Here is a 21566-nt window from a genome sequence, read left to right on the forward strand (position 1 = left end):
TTCATCTGTGCATGGGTCTCATCCTAACAGAAGTGTGACTGACTTCACAGCCTGTGAATGGGGATTGACTATAAAATCTTCTCCCTAAATCTCCCACCCAAATTCTTTACTGATGAATAGTAGAATATGTAGCAATATGTGAATAACCAGGTTGCTTATTCCATTGGTGAGCAGGAAATTAGTTAAATGAGTGCACATAAGCACCCAAAGAGCAGCTAATTCACTGTTGCTGTACAAAGGTGATAGGTGCCAAGCACAGCCAAACTAGGAGTAGCATCTGAAGCAGCAAGATGTTTGGCTGATGAGCTGTAGAGACTGTAAAGAAATCTCATATGTAGCCACTCTCATTTTACTGCAAACTAAAACTGAGCAGTCAGTCCATCTGTGCCAAATACCAACTGCACAGTCTAGAACCATTGCTTCCCTACTGTTTAACTTCATTTTAAATCTCTCTGCAAGTAAAATAAACTAGAAAAGGGATATAGGCAGATTGCCTCAAACTGACCTGTAGTCAGCTTCAATATCACAAAAGAAAACAGCTACAGGTACTATCATATGTTTTGAAATGCACACCACTAAATTTAGTGGTTTTAATTATGCACGGTGTATACTAAAAATCATGGAAGATTCTTAAAGACAGCAAAACAGAGCTACTGTGAGTCAACAGCAGGCAAACTGAAAGTACCTTGCTGGTGGTACATACATTCCGGAATAGCTTGTGGTATGACAGATTACCAAATTAAAGTTCACCTCCCAGCTCTTCTATAATTTCTGGTGTGGAGGTAGTTGCATAGTGTAGAGAAACACTAATCCCTCTTATAAAGAGAGAACACCTCTATCTTCTGCTCACATAGTGATGTTACAGCATCTAGCGCATCACCTCCTCACCATCCTGTGCTTGAGATTGTTTCTGGACCACAGCTAATAAAGCAATGCCCCTTGTGACACAGACAAAGCTTTTTAGTCCATTTTTATTCTTCTGTGCCTGGTGAAGAATATCACATTCAACATGGTACTGCATTTAATGTCCCAGCTGTTGATGAGTAGCGTTCAGTCCCTAAACAGGGATAGGGAGCATTGCAGCCATGTGTTTTCTTTTGCTTTGTGTTCTCCCCCACTTTTTTTACCCTGTTACTGCTATTTTCAATTTTTCATGTCTTGGTAAAAGCAGATGTTCAAGGCCATATCGAGAAAAATAGGGCCTGTTAACAAGGTTGAAGCTCAAGTCACTGCTCCAGCAGAAAATTTGTGTGCAGCAAGGTAGAACTGCCGTTTTTGCACCCGGTTCTTGTACTTGTTATTGTAGTTTTATTGATTGTAAAGAAAAGAAGAGGCTTGTGCTGCATTTTTTCCCTTTCTCCTTATAGTGTATATGTTGCTGTTTTCTGAGTCATTCCATGGCCTCTTCTCACTGTTGTTCAGCTAACTTCTTTGGCTGCAATTCATACACAAAACCAGAATTTACAGGTGCTTGACTCTTAGAGTTCTTAATAGAAAACAGATTTTCAAGACTTTTTCTTTCAGAAAAGACTGGAAGTGAAAATTGATAGAAACATGGTTACAATGAGCATCTGAGACGTGAAAGCAAACACTCATACCAAGTCACCTGCTGGATAATGTAGCCTGTATTGCTTCCCTAGGTTGAGGCTGGGATATTGTGACATTATCCTATGCCATTCCCAGGACACTTTCACAAACTCAGCATACAGACCAACCTTTTAAACCACAAATATTTTGATCCACTAGTTGATCACATTATTAAAAAAACCTGCAAACACACACATGTGCAAAATACCCAGTACATTTCACTTACAGTAATTTTGCTTAAGGAAACATCACTCACTTCAAAGACTCCTTGAAGAGATTTCTTGTAATTCCCAATCTTCATAGAACCATTGCTGAAGCAACAACTGGGTAAATATTTCTTTGTCCAAAGAGCCATTTACCATAAACAATTATAGAAGATACAAGTGCAGATCTATTACCTGGAAGAATGCAAAATCACTCTGAAACCACCAAGCTCCTCTTGACGAGACTTTGCCCCAAAGCCTCACATAGGCACACTGTCAGGAGAAATGGCAGGATACCTGGTGGACTGGGGACCTGTGACGCTCTGAACTGTAGGACAGGATTCTGCACAACTTCTTTCAAGGCTTCTGAGGCTGTTTGTTGTTGCACTGTTTTTTCTACAAGTATTGCTACTTTGAGTACATCAAACACTTAATCTGCATAAGTTCCATCAAAATTATGATTCCCATCAATATTAGAGCATCTGAAAAGTAAAGGAGAGAAAAAAAAGCTGCAGTTTCTCTCATTAAAGGTTGTATATGTACAGAATGTCCAGGTTTTGTCTTATGTCCATTGTAAATCATGGCCATTGTTCTGAGTCAGCAGACTGTTGTTTCAAAGTTAATTTCTTTGTGTCATTCATCCATTCCCCGTCATATCCCTTCAGCTGTGAAATCTTACATTGGGTTCTGTTGGCCTTTAAATTATAATCTTTTCACTGTCAATTAGTTTCTTGCTAAGGAGTCCTGAAGATTTTTTTCCCATGAACAGGGGGGTCATCTTAAATTCTGGCCCACAGGTACATCGTTATGGGCTCAATATGGCCTGGAAATCCACTCTGTAGGAATACCATGCCACTTAAATGGATTTTTTTTATTCTGTTCTTAGAGAGTCTGGGACTGGTTCTGCAGTCTGTAATTAAAAAACTGCTTTTATCTGGCATAAGGACCTAATTGGAAGACCCTACCCCCAATCTGTGAGTCATGTTTTCACAAAAAAAAAAAAAAAAAGGGCTGGTAAAATTTAGAAATTTAGCATATCTAGATTATTCGTTTGACACACAGACTTTAGCATTCAAACACTTACAGTGTTGTCATACTATGCTTAATCGCCTGTCTGAATGAGAATCCCGAGACAAGTCATCCTGATTGATCTCCTGTGTCTTGATGATATCCCAACTCCAGTTAATGTTTCAACCATTTGTACAGTATGAGACCTAAGGTCCCATTTGAACTGAGAAAGTAAATGGCTTATTAAAGTCTACTTTCTACAGCTTGTTCTTGCCTTTGGGCATTTTAAATAGGTTAATGCAATTTTTACAATACACTTAGGGAACTTTACTCAGAGAGTATTGTCATAAACTAGAGGAAAATAGCCCCAATTTGAAATTATTCCAAATATCCAAATATACTTGTCCTGACATTTAGTCAAGCTCTCCACCTTAGAACTTTTTTTTCTTTTTCTTCTTCTTCTTTTTTTTTTCTTTTTTTTTTTTTTTTTTTTTTCTTTTCTCAAGATTTTAGTGGATTATAGTACATTTTAAAGTTTGGTAAGGAAAAAAAAAGGTCAGCTTTATTTAATGCAGTGGATCATTTTTCAGGGAAGCTCCAGCATTCATCAAAATGTAGAAACACCACAGGCACCATATAAATTATGATGGTTTTCTTCTTAATACTTCCTTTTTATTGCCTACATTGTTTAAAGTGAATTTAGTGCTCATGAACAATGCTGGATGCAACAACACTAGAACATGAAGTCCTCTGTTTATCTGCAGAATTGGTGCAGAGGACTATTGGCAATGCAAGTTTCTCCCCTGTCCTGGATTAGGGCAAATCTGAGAGAAAACCTCCAAAGGGAGCCCCCACAGAAAGCAAACCCACACGGCCCCTTTCTCCCACCAGTTCGGGAAGGATTCCTCGGAGAGAAGTGGAAAGAACCTGCTTATTTAGCAGGCAAAACACCCCCAGCACACAAAATGAACAATACCAGATGACAACACTTTCACCGATCTGAAAAGGATGACAAATTCAGAAAGTCTTTCCTGGGAGTGGTCACTCTGTTGACTCTGTTGTTGCTCCCTCCGGCGCTGGGGATAGCTGCTGCAGCCACAAGATGTAAACTCTCGGTGTTTCCCAGGTCCCAGTCCGGAGCAGGTTTGAATTGTTTCAAATAGGGAAGGGAAAAAACAGTCCAGGGAAAAATCTGGACCGCTAAGCTAAACTAATTAACAGAAGCAAAAAGCAAAAGCAGAGCGGGAGCAAAGCAGGAGCGAAGCAGGAGCAAGAGCAAAGCAAAGCAGCAAAAAGCAAAGCCAAAAGCAAAAACCACACTATGTACTGTCCCGTCTCTCTGTCCCGCCAGCTGTAGGGGAGCAGGCTGATAACAAACCAAAACAAACCTTGCTCTTCAGAGCCAGTCATGAAGGCACAGTACATAACATCCAGCACCAACAGAACACACGATTGGGGATACAAGCATCATAACCTCACCCTAGGACATCCCCATAACTCCATCTGTGTTTTGCAGCTGTAACCTTGAGGGATCATCTTTAGGAACAAGGAGATTACTTGATCCATGTACTCTTTCCATTCTTAGCCTCTCTGCTGAAAGTGCAAATAAAGATGTCAATTGATGCCATTCAAGACCATAGTATTTTTGATCTTCTTCATTAGATGTTGTAAGACCATCAATTTATTACCTTGACCATGTAGCAAACTTCTTCCAATGCAGGCGGGCTCTCTGTGGATATCTGTGTATGAATAAGACTTCTATACATTAAATACATCTTTTGTGTGGTAGAAAACATGCAAAAGCACCATTAAAGTGCTATGACTTTTGTTCCCTATATTGACCTAGGCTGAATTTGAACCAGTGATTTAGAAATAATATGCTCTCTATCCCAGTACTAATCTCTTCAGCCACAAGTCCAACCCTTCAGGGATTTTTTTTTTCACAAAGAGGATGATAACATATTTAAAGAACTCACATGTTACTCTCAAAAAGAAAATCCGAGCATATGGAAAAACACGGGTATTTGGCTAACCTACCCCTCATTACCCAGGAGGGAGAGAATGTAAATGCAGGCTTGCATTAGGTTGTTCAGTGTGTGTATTCAATCTTTAGAAATCTGTTTCAAAGAAAAGAAAGGCATAAACCTCATTAGAAGAGAAACAACAGGGTGGAAAAAAAAGCGAGCCATGTCAGTTCAAACGCAAGCCCGGATGCTAAAGTTAGTTATACTTTTCAGTTTAAGGCAATGCAAATCCATTCTCCATTACAGGGGAAGTGGAAAAAGGCATTAAGCCCTTGAAATGTCAGGAGTCAAGTTTTGTGCTCAGTCAAATAGGAAAAGGTTTAATGTATGATTTTCTTATTTTTAGTCTGTTGTGCATTGCATCAAGGCACCGAAGAACAACTTTGCAATTACGTAAATAGGAGGAGAGAAGCTAGAGCAGCACAATTGTTTGTAAGCTAAAATTGTTTCTTATTCCTCCTACCCCTCCTTCCTCTTTATACAGAAACAAACATGCACAAAACATTAACAAAATAAATCAGAATTTATATGAAGGTTGTCCACAAGAGCAGATTCTAGATACAATTTGAATCCCTGAATATTAATTTGATCTTCTGCCAAACGCTATGGAGGTCTTAAGAATCTGAGGTTATATTGTAAAGGAAAGGTGAAAAAGGAGTCCTAATTTTAAATTGTTTTCATTATATAAACATTTGTGAGCACACTTTTGTTCCCTGCTTTTTGGAGAATCATGATTAAACTTTAAAATGTATGTTTTAACCTGAAGTAAAACCAGGGATATTCCCCTACTTATGTCACAATATTTTAGCCAGAGGCAGCAAGGAATTGCTACTATTTTCCATTAATCAGGCTTGAGAAATGAAGACAGAGCCTCTTCAGTTTGCTCACTACAACAAATCTTCACTCATTCCCCTGTCATGGATCAGACTGCTTCTTTCGGCATGGTTGCCTCAGAGGTGAATTTTCCCCATTGTAACTCTTTATTTGGCAGAAGGGCATTTTCATTTCATTTCAGTTTCCTGTGTAGGTAACCAGCAGAGAAATAGAATATGAAATGACACATTTTGTGTGAATATTGTAAATGCATGGCAACACTATGCCTGAGGAATTCCTCAAAGAAAGTCAAGGAGGAGTATATACCTTAGGTCTTAACTTTGTCTGATCCACAAAGTAGCCTGAAATCTGTGACAAGTATTGCTGTAGATGACCTAGGAGATCAGAAAGTTTGCTTTCACTGCCTCTTGACCATTGATTTCCACCACTTAACTCCATGCCTCTTATTCTAATGAAATGCTTTTGATACCATGAGTAAGTATAATCTGCTTAAAGTAGGATCATAAACCCTGGGGCGATCTCATGGAAAGTCTGCCACAACACCACAGCAAGCAAGAAGTTTGTTGAACCATAGGTTTTGAAACCCCATGCGCCATTGTTTCTTCATAGATATCAGTTATATTTACCATCATCTTGGATCCCTGGTATATATCCAAGATGTATTTTTTTAGGGAGAGTTGAAATGTCATGCAGCTTTTGTGGATTTTCCTCACAGTTTTTATTGCTCGCATACATTTTTAGTTGTGTTTCTCTTTTAAAGTGATGTACTTTATGTTGAACATTTTAACTATAAAAATAACTTTCTGCAATTCTTTGCAAGCCTTTTTAATTCTTGAATGCAAGTGTGAAAATAGCACTTTTCACTAAAATATGTCAAATTTTTACCCAGCTGTTAGCCAGTAAGTCATAAAAAAGATTCCTGTGAGGTAGGCAGTGCATGTTATCTTTTATACATGCAGACATAGCACTGTTGTACCACCTGAAATTCTATCAGGCTCCAAGCTCTGCAGAAAGTGACAAATGCTAGACAGGTATATTATTTATAATGGATGAGCTATGCAAGCAAGCTCTGGGAGTTGGATTGGATTTGATTGCAAACAATAACATGACACAACCCCTGCTGTGGATAGCACACACATTGCGAGAGGAAGTGCAATCTGGCAGCATGAACACCAGACTACAAGCATGATCCAGAGCCCTACATCCACCTTCATGGTACACCTACAGTGTGGCTTTCAGAACACCTTTTCTGATCTAACATTCCTTCTTCCAATTCCTTATCTGTTTGTTTAGCAACAGTATGTTAAACAATCATACCTCTCCAAGCCACTTCAATGCAATTTATAGCTCAACATGATGATGGGCTTCAGAGAGGCTTTTTAAAGAATTGACATGAAAACACAAGAACTTATTTGAATAATTTTGTGCAGTTGCTGGCAGTAAACTTGGAAACTTTTCCATGAAGTAATTAATCAGATTATCCTTCAGGGAATATCTTCTACCCCAGCAAGAATGTTTTCATTTTCAGTACAAAAGTGGATGGTAGAATATCTATCTTCCTACTTTCACCAACATTCAGGTATTGAGCAGTATTGAAAGTAAAGCTTTTCTAGTCCTAGATGCAAAGGTTTTGTCTCCTCCTGTCCAATTGTGCGCACACAACATAAAATGGTCCCTCATTTCTCTTCATGAGCCATGTGGATTAGAAGTTACGCTTCTGTGGGATGTCATTTAATTCATTCCTGTGTTGGAGTCTGTGGATGCAGTAAGGGTCAGTTTGAAGTCTTGGTTCTGGTTATCAGTGGTTCATCCAGTCTGCTAAGCTATCACAGTTCATGAAGAAATGGTCTGCACAATAGAAAGAGCTGGTCTAGATTTCTTTTTTCCTTGTGGGAATGGTAAGGGTCTTTCTGCCTCTACAGATAGAATTGGTGAATGGTTTTCCTTGCCATCTGAGATGATTCATGCTATGAATCATTAACTAATCTATGCAGTTGCTTTCTTGTATAACCACCTTCTTTGTTCTCACATGCCTTGAATTATATTTCCACTCACGATCTTGTTGGCTTTGGGACATTTAGGTACAAATTCTCATTGGGAAATTGATGGGAGTGTTCCCTTACTTCTCCGGGGTGATTTCTTTTGCATGAGATACCATGCATGTTTTTAATCTGATGGTCACTCTGCTTTGTGGTGAAACACAAAACTTCTATGAGTAATTTTCTTGATAGAAATATGTTGGTATTATCAGTCCTCCTTTGTATTATTAGAATTCTTTGTTGAAGTCACATACACGTGGCTATAATTCTTGTTAAAGCATATTTCTAGTTTGATTCCTGCATCTGATGAAAGAAAATTTAGAGTAGCTATAAGCATGGGAGTGGAGAGCCAGCAGCTCTTCCTATCTAGTCTTATACTTTTTCTTCTTACAACCTTTTCTGGTTTACCCTTTATGCCTCATCTTTCTCCATTTTCTTTTTTCTTATTCCAGTTTATGGCTCATTGATTTCATAAGTTACACCAAGACCTCAGGTTAGGCCTCAGGGCATAGACATCTAGAAAGCTGAAATAGGGATGTCGGCATGAAAAGAAAGTGGAGATGACATGGCTTTATCTGCCAGTCCACAAATAACTTGGTCAACAGAGTTTCTGGCCATGAAATCTGAATACCATTTAAAAAATAACAAATTTAATTCATTCCCAATTTACTTTTGTTTCTCTGGATAGAAAGTAGAATACAGGGTGGTGCTGACAAAGCAGTATACAGAACAAAAAATATCACAATGACCTTGGCAAGTTGTTTCTCTTGGGATCTTATAGCAAACTAATTCAACCCTTAAGATGTTGATTAGCATCTCTGTGGCTAGAGACCGAGGTGATTTATTCAGGGCATAATCCCAGAAAGCCTCAGTCTTCTATGATGCTCTTGCTGCAGTTTAAAGCTGTTCTTCCTTAGTGACATCCCTATGACACACTTCCTGTCTTCCTGAATTTAATGAATATCCTAGTCAGTTTGAAAGTGTGCTGGGAAATAAAGTTTGCCCTTTGTGCCAGCAGGTGGATGTGAGCACCTCCAAACATAATGTTTGAAGCATATGCTAGCAAAACACAACAGATCTTAACTATCAGGAGTAAGTGAGCAGTGCAAGTTACAAGAAGGAATTTATAGCTTTTAGATGTGAATTATAAGAAGCAGGTTTTTTTCAGAGAGACACACATATTATTAGATATTTTTTGCTCCCTTGGCATCGCACAAGAAATTTCAGAGATGAATAGTTTATTTCCTAATACCTACTGCGTAATGACATGACAAAGTTCTTTTTAGAGTATCCTTTATTTTATGACTATGGCCTTCTCCGCCTTTACATAACAGCACTGGGTCATGTTGTGAATTCTTGCTGTACTTACAAGTACAGTGACAATCTGTTCTTCTCTTCTATAGACAGAACATATTCCGATTGTCTTCACTGGTAAGCTTGTGTGAGCCCCTCCTGGTCAACTCTGAGCCCCATCTTGTGGCCAGACCTAGCTCTTTCAAAGGTTTGCTTTCATTGCCCCTAGGGAAGTCTGGCTCTTTACTACAGAATTACACAGGAAAAATCACAGGTTATTATTGATGGGAACATTTCCTCCCACATCCTGAAGTCTAGGGCCAGCTATCCTCTAAGCAGTGTGTCCCTCAAAGTAACAGAACGAGAATTTTATCCAGAATACTTTTAAAGCAGTAGGTATTTACTGAAACTTGTATAACTCCCTTCCCTCTCTTCAATTCACAGCTACCTCATCCCTGAACTCCCAGCTTCAACAGCTTCAGCATCTTCAGCAGCTCCAGCATCAACAGCAGCAGCAGCAGCAAAGCCAGCAGCAGCAGCAGCAGCAAGCTCAGCAGGCACAGGCTCCACAGCCAGCACAGCAGACTCAGCAATCACAGCCACAGCCATCAGCACCACCACAACAGAACCAAACGCAGTCCCAGAGCCAGAGCCAACAACCTCCAGCCTCACAGTCCTCCAGCTCCCCTCAGAAACCCAGCCAGTCACCAGGGCATGGCCTTCCATCTCCTCTTACTTCACCAAATCCATTGCAGGTAGGATATTACATACAAATCCCTAAAGGTCTAAAAACTTGTGCATTCTCTCTCACTGCAAGGGGAAACAAAGCAAAGGCTACACCTTCTGACCACATAGGTTGAGCAATTCTACCTTATATTACTCAATCCTTATGGGCATTCAGTTTAGAACAGCTAAAGACCTGATGAACCAGAACACACCTAATGATGGTTCTAGGATGCTGCTTCCTGAAGAGTAAACGTCTTTTGCTTTTAAAGTCTCATGTCGTAAAACCCATAGAAAACTTTAATTCTTTTTCCACAGATTGATCATGTGATATTCACAAAAGACATTTGCCCAGCAGTCACGTTTATGATAACTTAAGAGGGTAACAATATTAGCAGTTCATTAGGAGATGATCCTGAGTGTCAGCTTCTGCTAATGGACATGTGCAAGGTGTGGATGTGTTACCTCTCCTCTTGAAATCACAGTCCTAATTTTTATCCTGCTAATAATCAAATACTTCTGTTAAGGTTCTTAGTATAGGTTCCAAAGCTAAGGATGCCAGTTAATGCCATTCATTGATGCTCACTCATTGGAGTGAGTTATTTTTTAATGGTTTAACATGGTTATTTTTTAATGGCTCAGCAGCTATCACATCCATGCTGCTGCTCAGCTCTGCCCATCTTAGAAGTCCTGGGCAGAAACGGGAGATCTCTGGTCCAGTGGTCCTATTTTCTTAGAGCTGGGTGTTCTTGCACTACATGTGCTGTGCTACATTCACACTGTGTAAGAACAGCTTTGACTGTACCCATAAGTAGTGTGATTCTGAACACCAGGGTAGTCTGTGGTGTGGAGTCTTATTCACTAGGCAGTGAAACTGCACTTAGAAACCAGAAAAGTCTCTATCAACTTTAGTCTTTAAATTTTGAGACACCACTTAAAATATTCTATCCACACTGATGGATTTGGATCCATTTCCTGCAGAAATAAAACTGCATTAGCTTAATAATTAAACAATCCTTTTTTAGACAATTAAGGGAATTGGTTTACAGGAAGATTTTCTTGCATGTGGCCAGTTAAACCTTCATTAATCTGAGCTTCAACTAAATTGCATCAAATCTGATTTTTTAAAATGGTTTAGATAATAGACTTAAAAGTCTGCAAGAGATGTGTCTTTGCTTGCTGAACTTTTTCTTAGAGTAAAGAATAATGCTTCTAAAGCTTCTTCTCTGTATTGTCTTAAGGACTACATATGCATCACTTAATGCCCCATCTATCTTGTTAGTGAGTGCTTTGGGGATTTTTTTGTATGCAGATTATTGACATTCAGAGACATAGATATTTTCAGGGGACCTTCTGTTACGTTTTATTGTCTTGGTACATCTGTAATATATGCACACTAACTATACACATGATATTTTGCGAAAACAGACAGCTAAATATTGTGTTTCAAAAGTCATTAAGTTCTACAAACAATGCAAATGCACACATAAATTAGAGTTGGAGTTGGGAAGAAGTTGGATTATCTCAGACAACATACCTCGAGAGGGTTGTACTAACTGAATCTGAGGTCTTAACTCTTGCATAGCCCTTGGTCCCAAAGTAAATCCCAGATGAATGTTAGTATTTTCAGTCTCTGTGATCATCCAGGTGCTTTCAACCGTTAGCTTCCCTGGGTCACCTCTCATTTTCAGAAGTACAATAAAAGTAAGTAAAAGCTTTTGTGTTAGATGCCAATGACAATACTTCCACATAGATACCTTGGGATATCTCTCTCTTTAGCATCCTCATGCTCACAATTACCTATCTGGGGGCAGTCTAGAAGTGGCAGACAACAGAACTGAAAGAAGGGAACCAAGTACTGTGAGGTGTTTTTAGTTCAAATACTATCCCTTGAACGTTTTAGGAATTGGGATTAAACTTAATGAAATACACCAGTGTGAGAGATCTGGCATTTCCCCTGGGCTGAGCTCAGCCAGTGCTGTTAAGCCAGTTGCATGTCTGGTTCACTTTCAGAACAGTAATGAAGGAATTAGAAGTCATTAGGTGTTAGTTCTGGCTCAGCTTTAAAAACTTGCTAATAAATTGTTGGATAAGTAGTTTTAATGGTTTTTCCTCTCTGATCCTCACCATTTAAATAGCCATGAAATACCAAAGTTTGTTCACAGATACAAGTACGCTGTGTACCGACAATCACAAGAGAAGACAGAATTGAGCACACTACTTCAGCCCTCGCCTTAAGCAATGTGTGTAGGGTCATTACTTTGGTCTTCTAGACATCCCATTTTCTACAGCAAGTTCAATACTGCTTAAGCTTCCCTAGAAGTAGTTAAAACTTGAAGCATGCTCCGTCATATTACCAGGAATTCTGAGTCACTTTTATATGCAAACAAGTGACACCCAGAAATATTTCCAGAGGAACTCATGTTTTACTTTGTGTTTGGTTTTTTGGCTACTTTTCTAAATCAGAGCACTGGTAACATCTCCTCCATGAAATTTGTCTTTCCATTCTAAATCCTGCAGAGAAAGGCTGCCTTACCCTTGTACATCCATCTTGAGGATTGGATCTGAAATTGTTTTCTTTCACACAGGCAGATTATGAAAAACAAACAAAAGGAGGGAGCACATGTTTGGCAGCAGTTCCTCATAATAGCTGCTTAGAATGCGGATTTTTTTAATGTTCAATGCTCCAACATAAAAATCAACCTGAAAAAAAAGTCAGAGGTAGTATGTCCTCTAGGGTAATGTTCTTTATGAACTAGAGTGAAATGGATTTTGTTTGAAGAATATTAAGGGAATAAAGAACAACAAAGCTAAAGTTTGACAGCTAAAATTTCATTTCTGAATTCTTGACTTTTTTCATGTGGGCTTTATCCTCTTACATTATTCAGGATCTGTCTGAAAGATATTAGTTTAAGAAAATGCAACTCAAAAAATTGTCACAGAAAGTCAGTAATTCAGGAGGATGATTGTGTTTGTTTCAAAAAACTGAAGGATAACAGCAATTACATCTCAAAATGTACAGATGCTGTCATGTCCTTCAGAAGGTAAATTAAATGAAAGTGACTTGCTTAGGTATACCTCGGTGAGGTACTTTGCTAGGTGATCAGAAATTAATAATGCAGGTGCAATGTATGCCAGCTAAAAGTCTCAAAATTATTCTTGTCAGATTATTCTGTAATAATTTTACCACTATTCTTTAAAGGATTCAACGGGCTGGACTGTAGCTACAAAACTACTTTTTATGGGGTCTTTTAATGATTGTGTAGAAATATGTAAAACCTCCTTTTAGGTTCCAGGATATTAATGTTTTGCTAACATTAATGAAGATGCTCCAGATTTACAGTGATAAAAGCCAAACACAGCAGAACCAGGATCATTGTTGATTTGCAAGAGACAACAACCAGAGAAGAATTTTAAAAGCTGAGCTCTCTTTCAGGAAGTGGTGGGTTAGGCAGATGACAGAAGATTTTCATCCCATCCTTCTAAAATGGTGAAATTCCTCATAAAGATAATCACAGTCTGATGTTTATTTTCATTGTGTCAATTGATTGAGACAAAGGAATCCAGAAGCAAAAGACAACCTTTCTCACATTGTAAGGTGAGGACTTCAATACCTTTACTTCTGGGAAAATATACCTCTCCAAATATGCTTATCCTGTGAATGTTTAGTGTTATTACATGCAAAATATATGGGTTCTTGAATGGGCAGCATGTTGCAACTTCAAAGGACAGATATCTCTGTAAGATAGAACATCTTACAGAGTTTCTATGCAATTAAAATTTTGGAGTCATAACAACTTGATTATATGCAGTATAAAAACAGATGAGTTTAGTAGTAAGTAGCTAATTATTCTGCTTGACTACCAGAATAAGGCACTTTCTACCAGCAAAATATATCTAGGTGGCTCCAAAAAAATTGGTTCGCTTCTGGTGCTGACTCTCACTGTATATTTTTGAGATATGGATAAGATGAATGTACACATAGCCAGACCTGCAAAGGGAGTGCTGCACTATAGGAATAGAGGAATTCTCAATGACTTCTACTGTTCTGTTTGCATGTGAATAGGAGCAGACAAACAGGAAATCCCCCAGAGATTTTCCTACTGTAAAATTATTCTGACTGTTTTCAGAACTCTTTCCTGAAGAGTCCCTTTTGTCACAGAAGTCTACCTACAATAACTGCAGCTGATGGAAGATGATGAGTGAGAAAATATAACAATAAAAATAAGGAAGAAGGGAAGTGAGGAGATGACAACAGCACAAAAATCTTCCAAGTAATAGCAAACTTTAGGATACCAAAACCAGAACCTCCTTCAGATTAAATTTTCATATTAATCTTAAGTAATGTATTTGGAAACTCAACATTTTTATGACAAAGGAACAAAGAAAAGCAGAAAGGTTGAAATACTCAACTCCAAATGAGGGAGAATATATACACAGATGTCTGAGGCTCCAGTAGTCACACAAAACAAACTCCTCTTCCCTTTCCACCCACCCTCATTCACTGGTTAGCTTATCATTAAGGCAAAATCAGCTTTGAAGTAATCTCGATATTTTCTGAGACTGACATATTTACATATCTTTAAGACACAGAAGTCACAAACAAGTCTGTCTGCTTAATAAAGGCCAGTTTTTCAAGGATTTTGCTCATGGCCTGTCTTTATGATTGTGTTTACATCCAAGACTTGTTATAGTTTTCTCATGCTTATTGACTCCTGAGATTAAGAAAATTTTATTGAGATTATGACAGCAGTAATCCCACTGAGTCCTGTGGGTTGCTTTGTTTTGCTAAAATTATCTAACTTCCTCTGCATAAGATACTGTGCACTTTCTGAATGATTGAATCTGTTCCCAAGTTGCTTAGTAATCAATTTGACAAAAAATATTTTATAAATGGTGAGTAAATGCAGTGCTTCAGATCCATTGTCCAAAATCTTCTAATTTTTTGTATCGATAGGGAGTGAGATAACCCACATCACAATACGATAGCTGATATAGACAAGAAGACATTTATTTGAGAAGGTTCATGCCCATCACCTGATGAGAGTGAGCCAGTTGAAGTGCTGATCTTGGGTGGATCTCCAAGAGACAAGACCTAGGTCTCAGCTCTGAACTGATGGTGTGGAAAGTCCCCTGGAGTCAACTAAATTGAGTGAAGCTTGGTGATCTGTTGAAAATACTTTGCTTATTTCTTCCACTGTTCATTTCAAACGGAAAGATTTGAACACCTTGTTCTACTGACAGTTTTGGATTTCTGTGTATTCCTATAGTATTGTAAAGATTTTTGTGGGTTGATAAATGTGGTTTCATGGACAGAGCAAGCAAGTACTCATATAACAATTTCCACTAGCAAGGAAGTCATAGTACTCATGTACTACACACACACATGGTTATTACCCACAGCAAATGCTGTTGTGATTCAGGCACTTCTGGTTTAGTGCTCTTCTTTTTGCCAGTGCACATAGACATTACTGTTCACAAACTTGAGCTTTGCCTGAGAAATTGTTGGGTTTGAGGTTCACTGCCACCAGGGCCTCCTTTCTTCTTTTCCTCCTACCTCTTCTGGCACTTCCATGACCATACTGATCCTTTCTGGGTCTTCCACCAGCTGGGCTGCTCTGATATGACAACATGGTAGTTTATCCTGGCTGGGCACTCAGGAGCCACTGCACTATGCTGTACCCTGGTCCTAGAGCACAATGCAGAGGCATGCCAGCTGGTTTCCTGCTATAGCTAGCTTGTTTGAGGACTGCTAGTACTCATGTCTCCCTGGAGATTCATGGTGTCTTTTCCACAGAAAAGCTAGTTTCAGTTGTGTGTAAGACTTATGTCCATCCACACAGTGAACAGAATTCCAGATCTTCTTCTCAACAGTCTTCTTTCTCCCAGTAGTTCACTGCTTTTTGGGGTCTTTAAGGCACTGGGAGTTGTCCCTGTAAATCTGTTTAATACTGCATTTCAACAGAGCAGAAATGTTTAAGCAATCTCAAACAGATAAGCACATCTCATTTCCTCAGGAAACCTTCTCTGAGATGGAACATTGGCTGGCTGGTCCATCCAAATATGCTCTGCAGCTGTTGCTATTTCAGAAGCACAAGGAGGACTGGTGTCTGACTCACATTCAAAGCCAAGGAAATTAATCTTTGAGCAAAACAACTGGCATTATTAACACCCAAGGGGCAGATGCTGAGGCTAATAACGGAAACCATTTGCTAGAGAATTCTCTGAAGGAGAGGAGAGTGGAGCTGTTTGCCCAGCAAACAGCTTGCTCTGGCTTCTGAAATGGGAGCATTTAATAAACTCCCTAAAGCAACTGAAGTATTTAATACATGGGAAAATAAATAAATAACATCCTCCCAGAACAAATTTGGGAAAGGATGCATATCCCATAAGGTCTTCTATTTCCAAAGCCTTTCTAGGTAGAGAGTAGGACCCTTGGGGATATTAAGGACAGAAAAAGTTGACACAGCCTCTCAGATACTTTTATAAATCCAGCTGATCTGTTCTGTTAGCATTGATTTCTCTTAATTTATTTTTTCAATCATATTTCCAAAATTTTTTAAAGAAAGTAGAGAATGTTCTAAAGCATTACTTTATTTTCCCCTATTTTTCATATCCCCCATCTCTTTGTATTAAAAAAATGTGCAAGTCATCACAGATTTCTATTGCAGGAAAATAATTTTTCTACTTGGAAGCAAGTGGACTGAGTGAACACTGAGAACCTGGTGGGCCTGGGTCTTACTGAATCTGAGGAGTAATATTTTGTAAGTGGTATAGCCCTGATGTTATATCATTAAGGCTCATTGTGCAAAAATGCACCTAAAAGAAGTTGCTCAGCTCCTACATACTGCTAGGGAGAAAAAAAAGAAAAAAGAAAAAAAAAAAGAAAAAAAAAAAGCCACTCTAGACTGTGTTTTAAATTTTAAAATTAAGCCTTTTTTTTGGCAGTATTGTTGAGATCTATTGGAGTGTCCACTTCTGGATACTGTTGGTGGTTTTAGTAGATGCAGGTGTTTAAGAAGAGTAATACTTTTTCCTTTTTATTGCCAGCCAGGATGTTTTGAGAGAGTAACTAAGCACAGGCTTGGAGATTATGAAATTTGCTTAAGTGTTAATGGGTTGATTGCTGAGTTACAGTCTGCCATCTTTACTGGAAATTGATTGACTAGTGCTGCAGGTCTTCACACTTGACGCTCGGATTTGACTCGAAAATTCTGCCAAGTCTTTTACTCTGAAATTTATCTTAATTAGATCTGAAAGACCTGCCACAGCAGAATAGTCACACCGATTAAAATGAAAAACAGGAGAAATTACTGATCAAATTAATCATAATGTCGGGTTACAGCTGTAGGTCTGATGTAATTTGCCACTCCAGTGAGTTACATCGGCCCAGGCAGAGGAAAGAGAGCTGGTTTTATGCTGATCCGTAACACCAGGCAGCTTCAGGCAGCCCATCAGGATGCTTGTTCCTTTCATTCTCTTGGCTTATTCTGACTTTAGAGGTGCAAGTAGAAACAATTTAGGCAAAAGAAAAAATATCCTTTTATCAAAGGGGTTAGACTGGAAACATGAGTTTTCCAATCCTTCATTTTTTTGCCTTTCTCCACCAACCTTCTACTTTTGTTTGAAGTAATTAACAATTATGTGAAAACTGGAAAACTAATAAGTCAGAAGTCACCACCTCAGACACTGTCAGAAAATGTGTCTTTCTAAGATCTCTTTGTGGGTTAGGACATGAAGAAATTAGGATCATTTAAACAAATGGGCATTTAGCAGTACCTGTCCTTCTGTCATGGTTTGACACTGGCCAAACTCTAGACACCCACAAAAGCCACTCACTCACCCTCCCCTGCTGCAGCTGGACAGAGGAGAGAAAAAAAGTTCAACAAAGGGTTCATGAGTTGAGATAAGGACCAGAAGGAAACACTTCATGAGCAAAGCAGGTTGAACTTAGAAGTACAAAGTGAATTTCTTACTAACAAAGTCAGAGATGGATAATGAGAAGTAAAATAAGCCCTTAAAAACACTTTTTTCTCAAGCCCCTCCCTTCTTCCCACCGACAACGCAGGGAGATGAGATGAGGGGTTTTGTCATTTCGTCACCTGAAGTTTTGTTCTGCTGCTCAGGGAGAGGAGTCCTTTCCCTGCTATGCCATGGGGTCCCTTCCCACAGGAGACAGCTCTCCATGAATTTCTCCAATGTGGTTCCAATCTCATGAGCAGCAGTCCTGCCAAAACTGCTGCAACGTGAGTCCCTCCCACAGGGAACAGTCCTCCCAAAACTGCTGCAACGTAGGTCACTCTACCATGGGGTGCAGTCCTCCAAGGACAGGCTGCTCCAGCCTGGAAGCAGGGGCCCTTTCTCTCCACTGTGTCTCCCACTGGATCACAGCCTCCTCCAGGGCATCGACCCACTCCAGTGTAAGCACCCCATGGCGTGCGGGTGGATCTCTACATCTTCTGTGGACCCTCATGGGCTGCAGGGGCACAGATGCTTCAACATAGTCTTCACCACAGCCTGCAGAGGAATCTCAGCTCTGGCGCTTGGAGCATCTCCTGCCCCTCCTTCTCTACTGACCTTGGTGTCTCCATGTCCTTTCTCTCACATGTTCTCACCTCCTTCTCTTTTCTGGCTAGAAAAAACTGTGCCCCCACTTTGTTTTGATTTTCTTTTTAAATATGTTATCACAGAGGTGTTACCATCATCTCTCATTGGCCCAGCTTTGACCAGCAGGGATTGGCTCTGCTGGACATGGTGGAAGCTTCTAGCAGCTTCTCACAGAAGCCACCTCCATGGCCCCCTCACTACCAAAAGCCAGGCCGTGCAAAACCAACACACCTTCTTAGCAAGCAGGAAATCAATAATGAGACTTGATAATTTGTAGATACAATGATCCTAAAATTTATTTTTAAATTTTGTACTTATCATAAATTCTATATGATTTTTTATCATATGTATTATATTTTTTCTTTTTTGTATACAAATTACCAGTTGAATCCATGTTGATAGGTGATGGGTTGTGGGTCTAAAGGGGCCCCAGCATAACATTTTCATCTAGAAGAGATGCCTTCTACAATTCCAGCATTTGTTGCACCAGCAAGGTTTGAAAGATTTCTAGGGCAACTTGTCTTGTAGCAGCACTGTAGCTTTTGCTGCTGATCCGGGACAAAGTCAAATAAAGAAGTTTGCCACCAGCTGAGAAAGGAAATGAAGTAAAGGAAAGAGAGCAAGAAAGGATAGATGGACACTATGAGTCTCAGGAAAAAAAAGAAGTCCTACCTCTGAAGCACACACTATTTTTATTATGATACTGTCGTATCTTAGACTACTCAAGAAATTTCTAAGTGTTTTTTCTTTCCAACAATGATGCAATTTTATAAAGAAGTTGGTTTCTCCCTTGCCCAAAATTTCCTTTTAATTTTCTATTTTAGGCCTGGTAAATTGAAATAACTAAGTATACATTTTGTTTAAAATCAGCTCAATACATTTATAAAAAATTATTATACTGAATAGCCTAAAAAATATTGGCTTAGTAAAAGAAGTTGAAAATATTTTCATTCATAGTGATGATTTGAAATCAGCTAGAATACTTAATCATTTTCAAATGCAAGGTTTTTTTTCTGAGACATTTCAATATTCCATTTTTCATCTTCATTTGCATCAGAAATTGCATGATAAATTAGGATAATTTCAGATAATTTCCCACAGGACAGGAACTTGGTGATTTTGGATAGCTTAGACATGACCTGATATCTTGTGAGGGTTCCAGTTGGAGAACCAGGTTAGGTTGTGTTTGTGAAAGACACTGGAAGGCAAAGCTGAGTTTGCAGAAGACAAAAACTGACATATGGGGTTGCTAGGATTCTCCTTTTACTAGAGGAATCATGATGGTGCATTCTGATTCTTAAAGGAGATAAGATTTTTTAAAGCAGCCATCACCCCGGCAAAGTCTTTGTATAACTGTTAAGAAATATTTACATGCTTGTAAAAAGCATTGGAGAAGTACTCAGATTTGGGAGGATCCTAGTCTTTGAGCAAAAATATTGATGCTACAAAGAAAACCCTAAAATATAGGCCCAGTCACATTACAGAAGGGCACTCTTTGCTAGAGATAGCCAGTAAATTGGTACCAAAAATGTTGCTGAATTAATGTGCTAGTAAGTGATATAAAAATTGTTTGTTTTTAATACACTCATGATTTTCACCATAGTAACCCTATAACTCTCTTTTCAGCCTTCTAGAGAGCCAAATACAGCTGCAGTGCTGTATTTGTCTCTTACTGCTCTTGTCCCAGTTTGGATATCCTTGTGGACTGGTGGCTCCATCTGGAACAGGACAGAAAATGGTAGATGGCTGATCTCCTCTTGGCCTTTTCCCAGGAACTTGGGAACACCTCACAGAGTGACTAGTAGAGCTGCCAGTGAGTGTTGAGACGAACTCTCTGTGTGTGGAGACACAAGGTTTGACTCCATTTCAGAAGGCTGATTTATTATGTTAAATATTATACTAAGATACTACATTAAAACTATACTAAAAGAACAGAGAGAACAGAGAGATCAGAGGGCTACAAAGAACAATAATAGAATAGAATGCATAACAAAATCTTGTGACTGCTCACAGCCTTGGCACAGGTGGCTGTGATTGTTCATCAAGTGAAAACAATCCACATGAACCAATGGAAGATGCACCTGTTGCATTCCACAGCAGCAGACAGTTATTGTTTACATTTCTCTCCTGAGGGCCTCAGCTCCTTAGGAGGGGAAAAATCCTAAGAAAGGATTTTTCGTAAAATATCATAACTACAAGTGAGGGTGCTCCATGGGCCATGGGATAGGTGATGAGGACTAGGACTGTATACTGGATCAAGATCTAGGAAGGGGCAAGTAAGGTGAAGTCAGTCTCATTCCCAGGATTCATCTGAGGGTGCAGTTTCCATTAGTGCAGAATTCCTCAAGGACAGGGCCTGATCTTAGGGAAGAGAAGAAAAATGTTGGGAGGAGGAGAAGGGAGAAAAAAAAATGTCTTTGTTACTCACAGTGCCTTTATTCCGACTGGGCTATTATAGTGGGAGAGAGAGAGGGGAAAAAGCCAGTATTGGCATTGTAAAAGACTGTAATTTTATCACTGATGACCATCTGGAATAAGACGCTGTGTGCATTTCCATCCTACCTCTGTGTCTGCAACTTTTTACTTTATAACACTACCTAACTCCACTGTGAGGGAAGTAGGCAGAAGGTTTCTCACAGCACTCAAATGAGATAGGAACAAGCTCAATATGCTATTATGGAGGTTTCCTCCTCTTCTCCCTCCCCAACTCTGTAGAAATGCAGCTGCCTTGTTTGGGTTTTTTTAGCTGTCTTCTGACTCTGAAACTTGTTCTCCATGCAATCAAAATGTGTCTGACAGAATTTTCAGTTCATGTAAAACAAATATAAAAATAAACAGATCCTGAGAAAACCAAGCCATTCTAAAAATCCTTGATGTTTTCCCCATAGACATTCAAAGACTATGTCTAGGGGGAAATCACTGGCACTTCAAATGTAAAAGCAGGTATAGAGATAACATGTCAGTCCTGTAGACCCAAACTTGGCATTCAATGCTCTCATGAGTAAAAACTGCAGGAAAAGAAGAGGAGAGAATTATTTTATTGCCATATTAAATCAGCATATTTAGCTCTAATCTCATTATCAAATTATGTTTTTGTTTACTGAATTCATCTTTGACAAATAATTTGCATCAGGAAACAACGTGATATAGTAATGTTGTTGGAGTCAGGAGCATGAGACTGCAGTCCCAGGTCTGCCACTGTCTGGGATGTCACTTTGCCTTTCTGTTCCTTTGTTGATTCTTCCGCC

At 39.1% G+C, this 21566-nt stretch overlaps 1 protein-coding gene across 2 annotated transcripts in view; it reads left to right on the forward strand.

Annotated features, from left to right (window-relative positions):
• The window catches only part of POU6F2 (POU class 6 homeobox 2), a 312199-nt gene that overhangs the window by 207210 nt on the left and 83423 nt on the right, over positions 1 to 21566 (forward strand). For both annotated transcript variants that reach the window (XM_041400352.1, XM_041400353.1), the window contains exon 5: positions 9433 to 9743. In XM_041400352.1, coding sequence (XP_041256286.1) covers positions 9433 to 9743 — 311 coding nt within the window. The remainder of the gene's footprint in view (positions 1 to 9432; positions 9744 to 21566) is intronic.

This window comes from Onychostruthus taczanowskii, unplaced genomic scaffold (assembly GCF_017590055.1).
Source record: "Onychostruthus taczanowskii isolate IOZ18803 unplaced genomic scaffold, ASM1759005v1 scaffold179, whole genome shotgun sequence".
NCBI lineage: Eukaryota > Metazoa > Chordata > Aves > Passeriformes > Passeridae > Onychostruthus > Onychostruthus taczanowskii.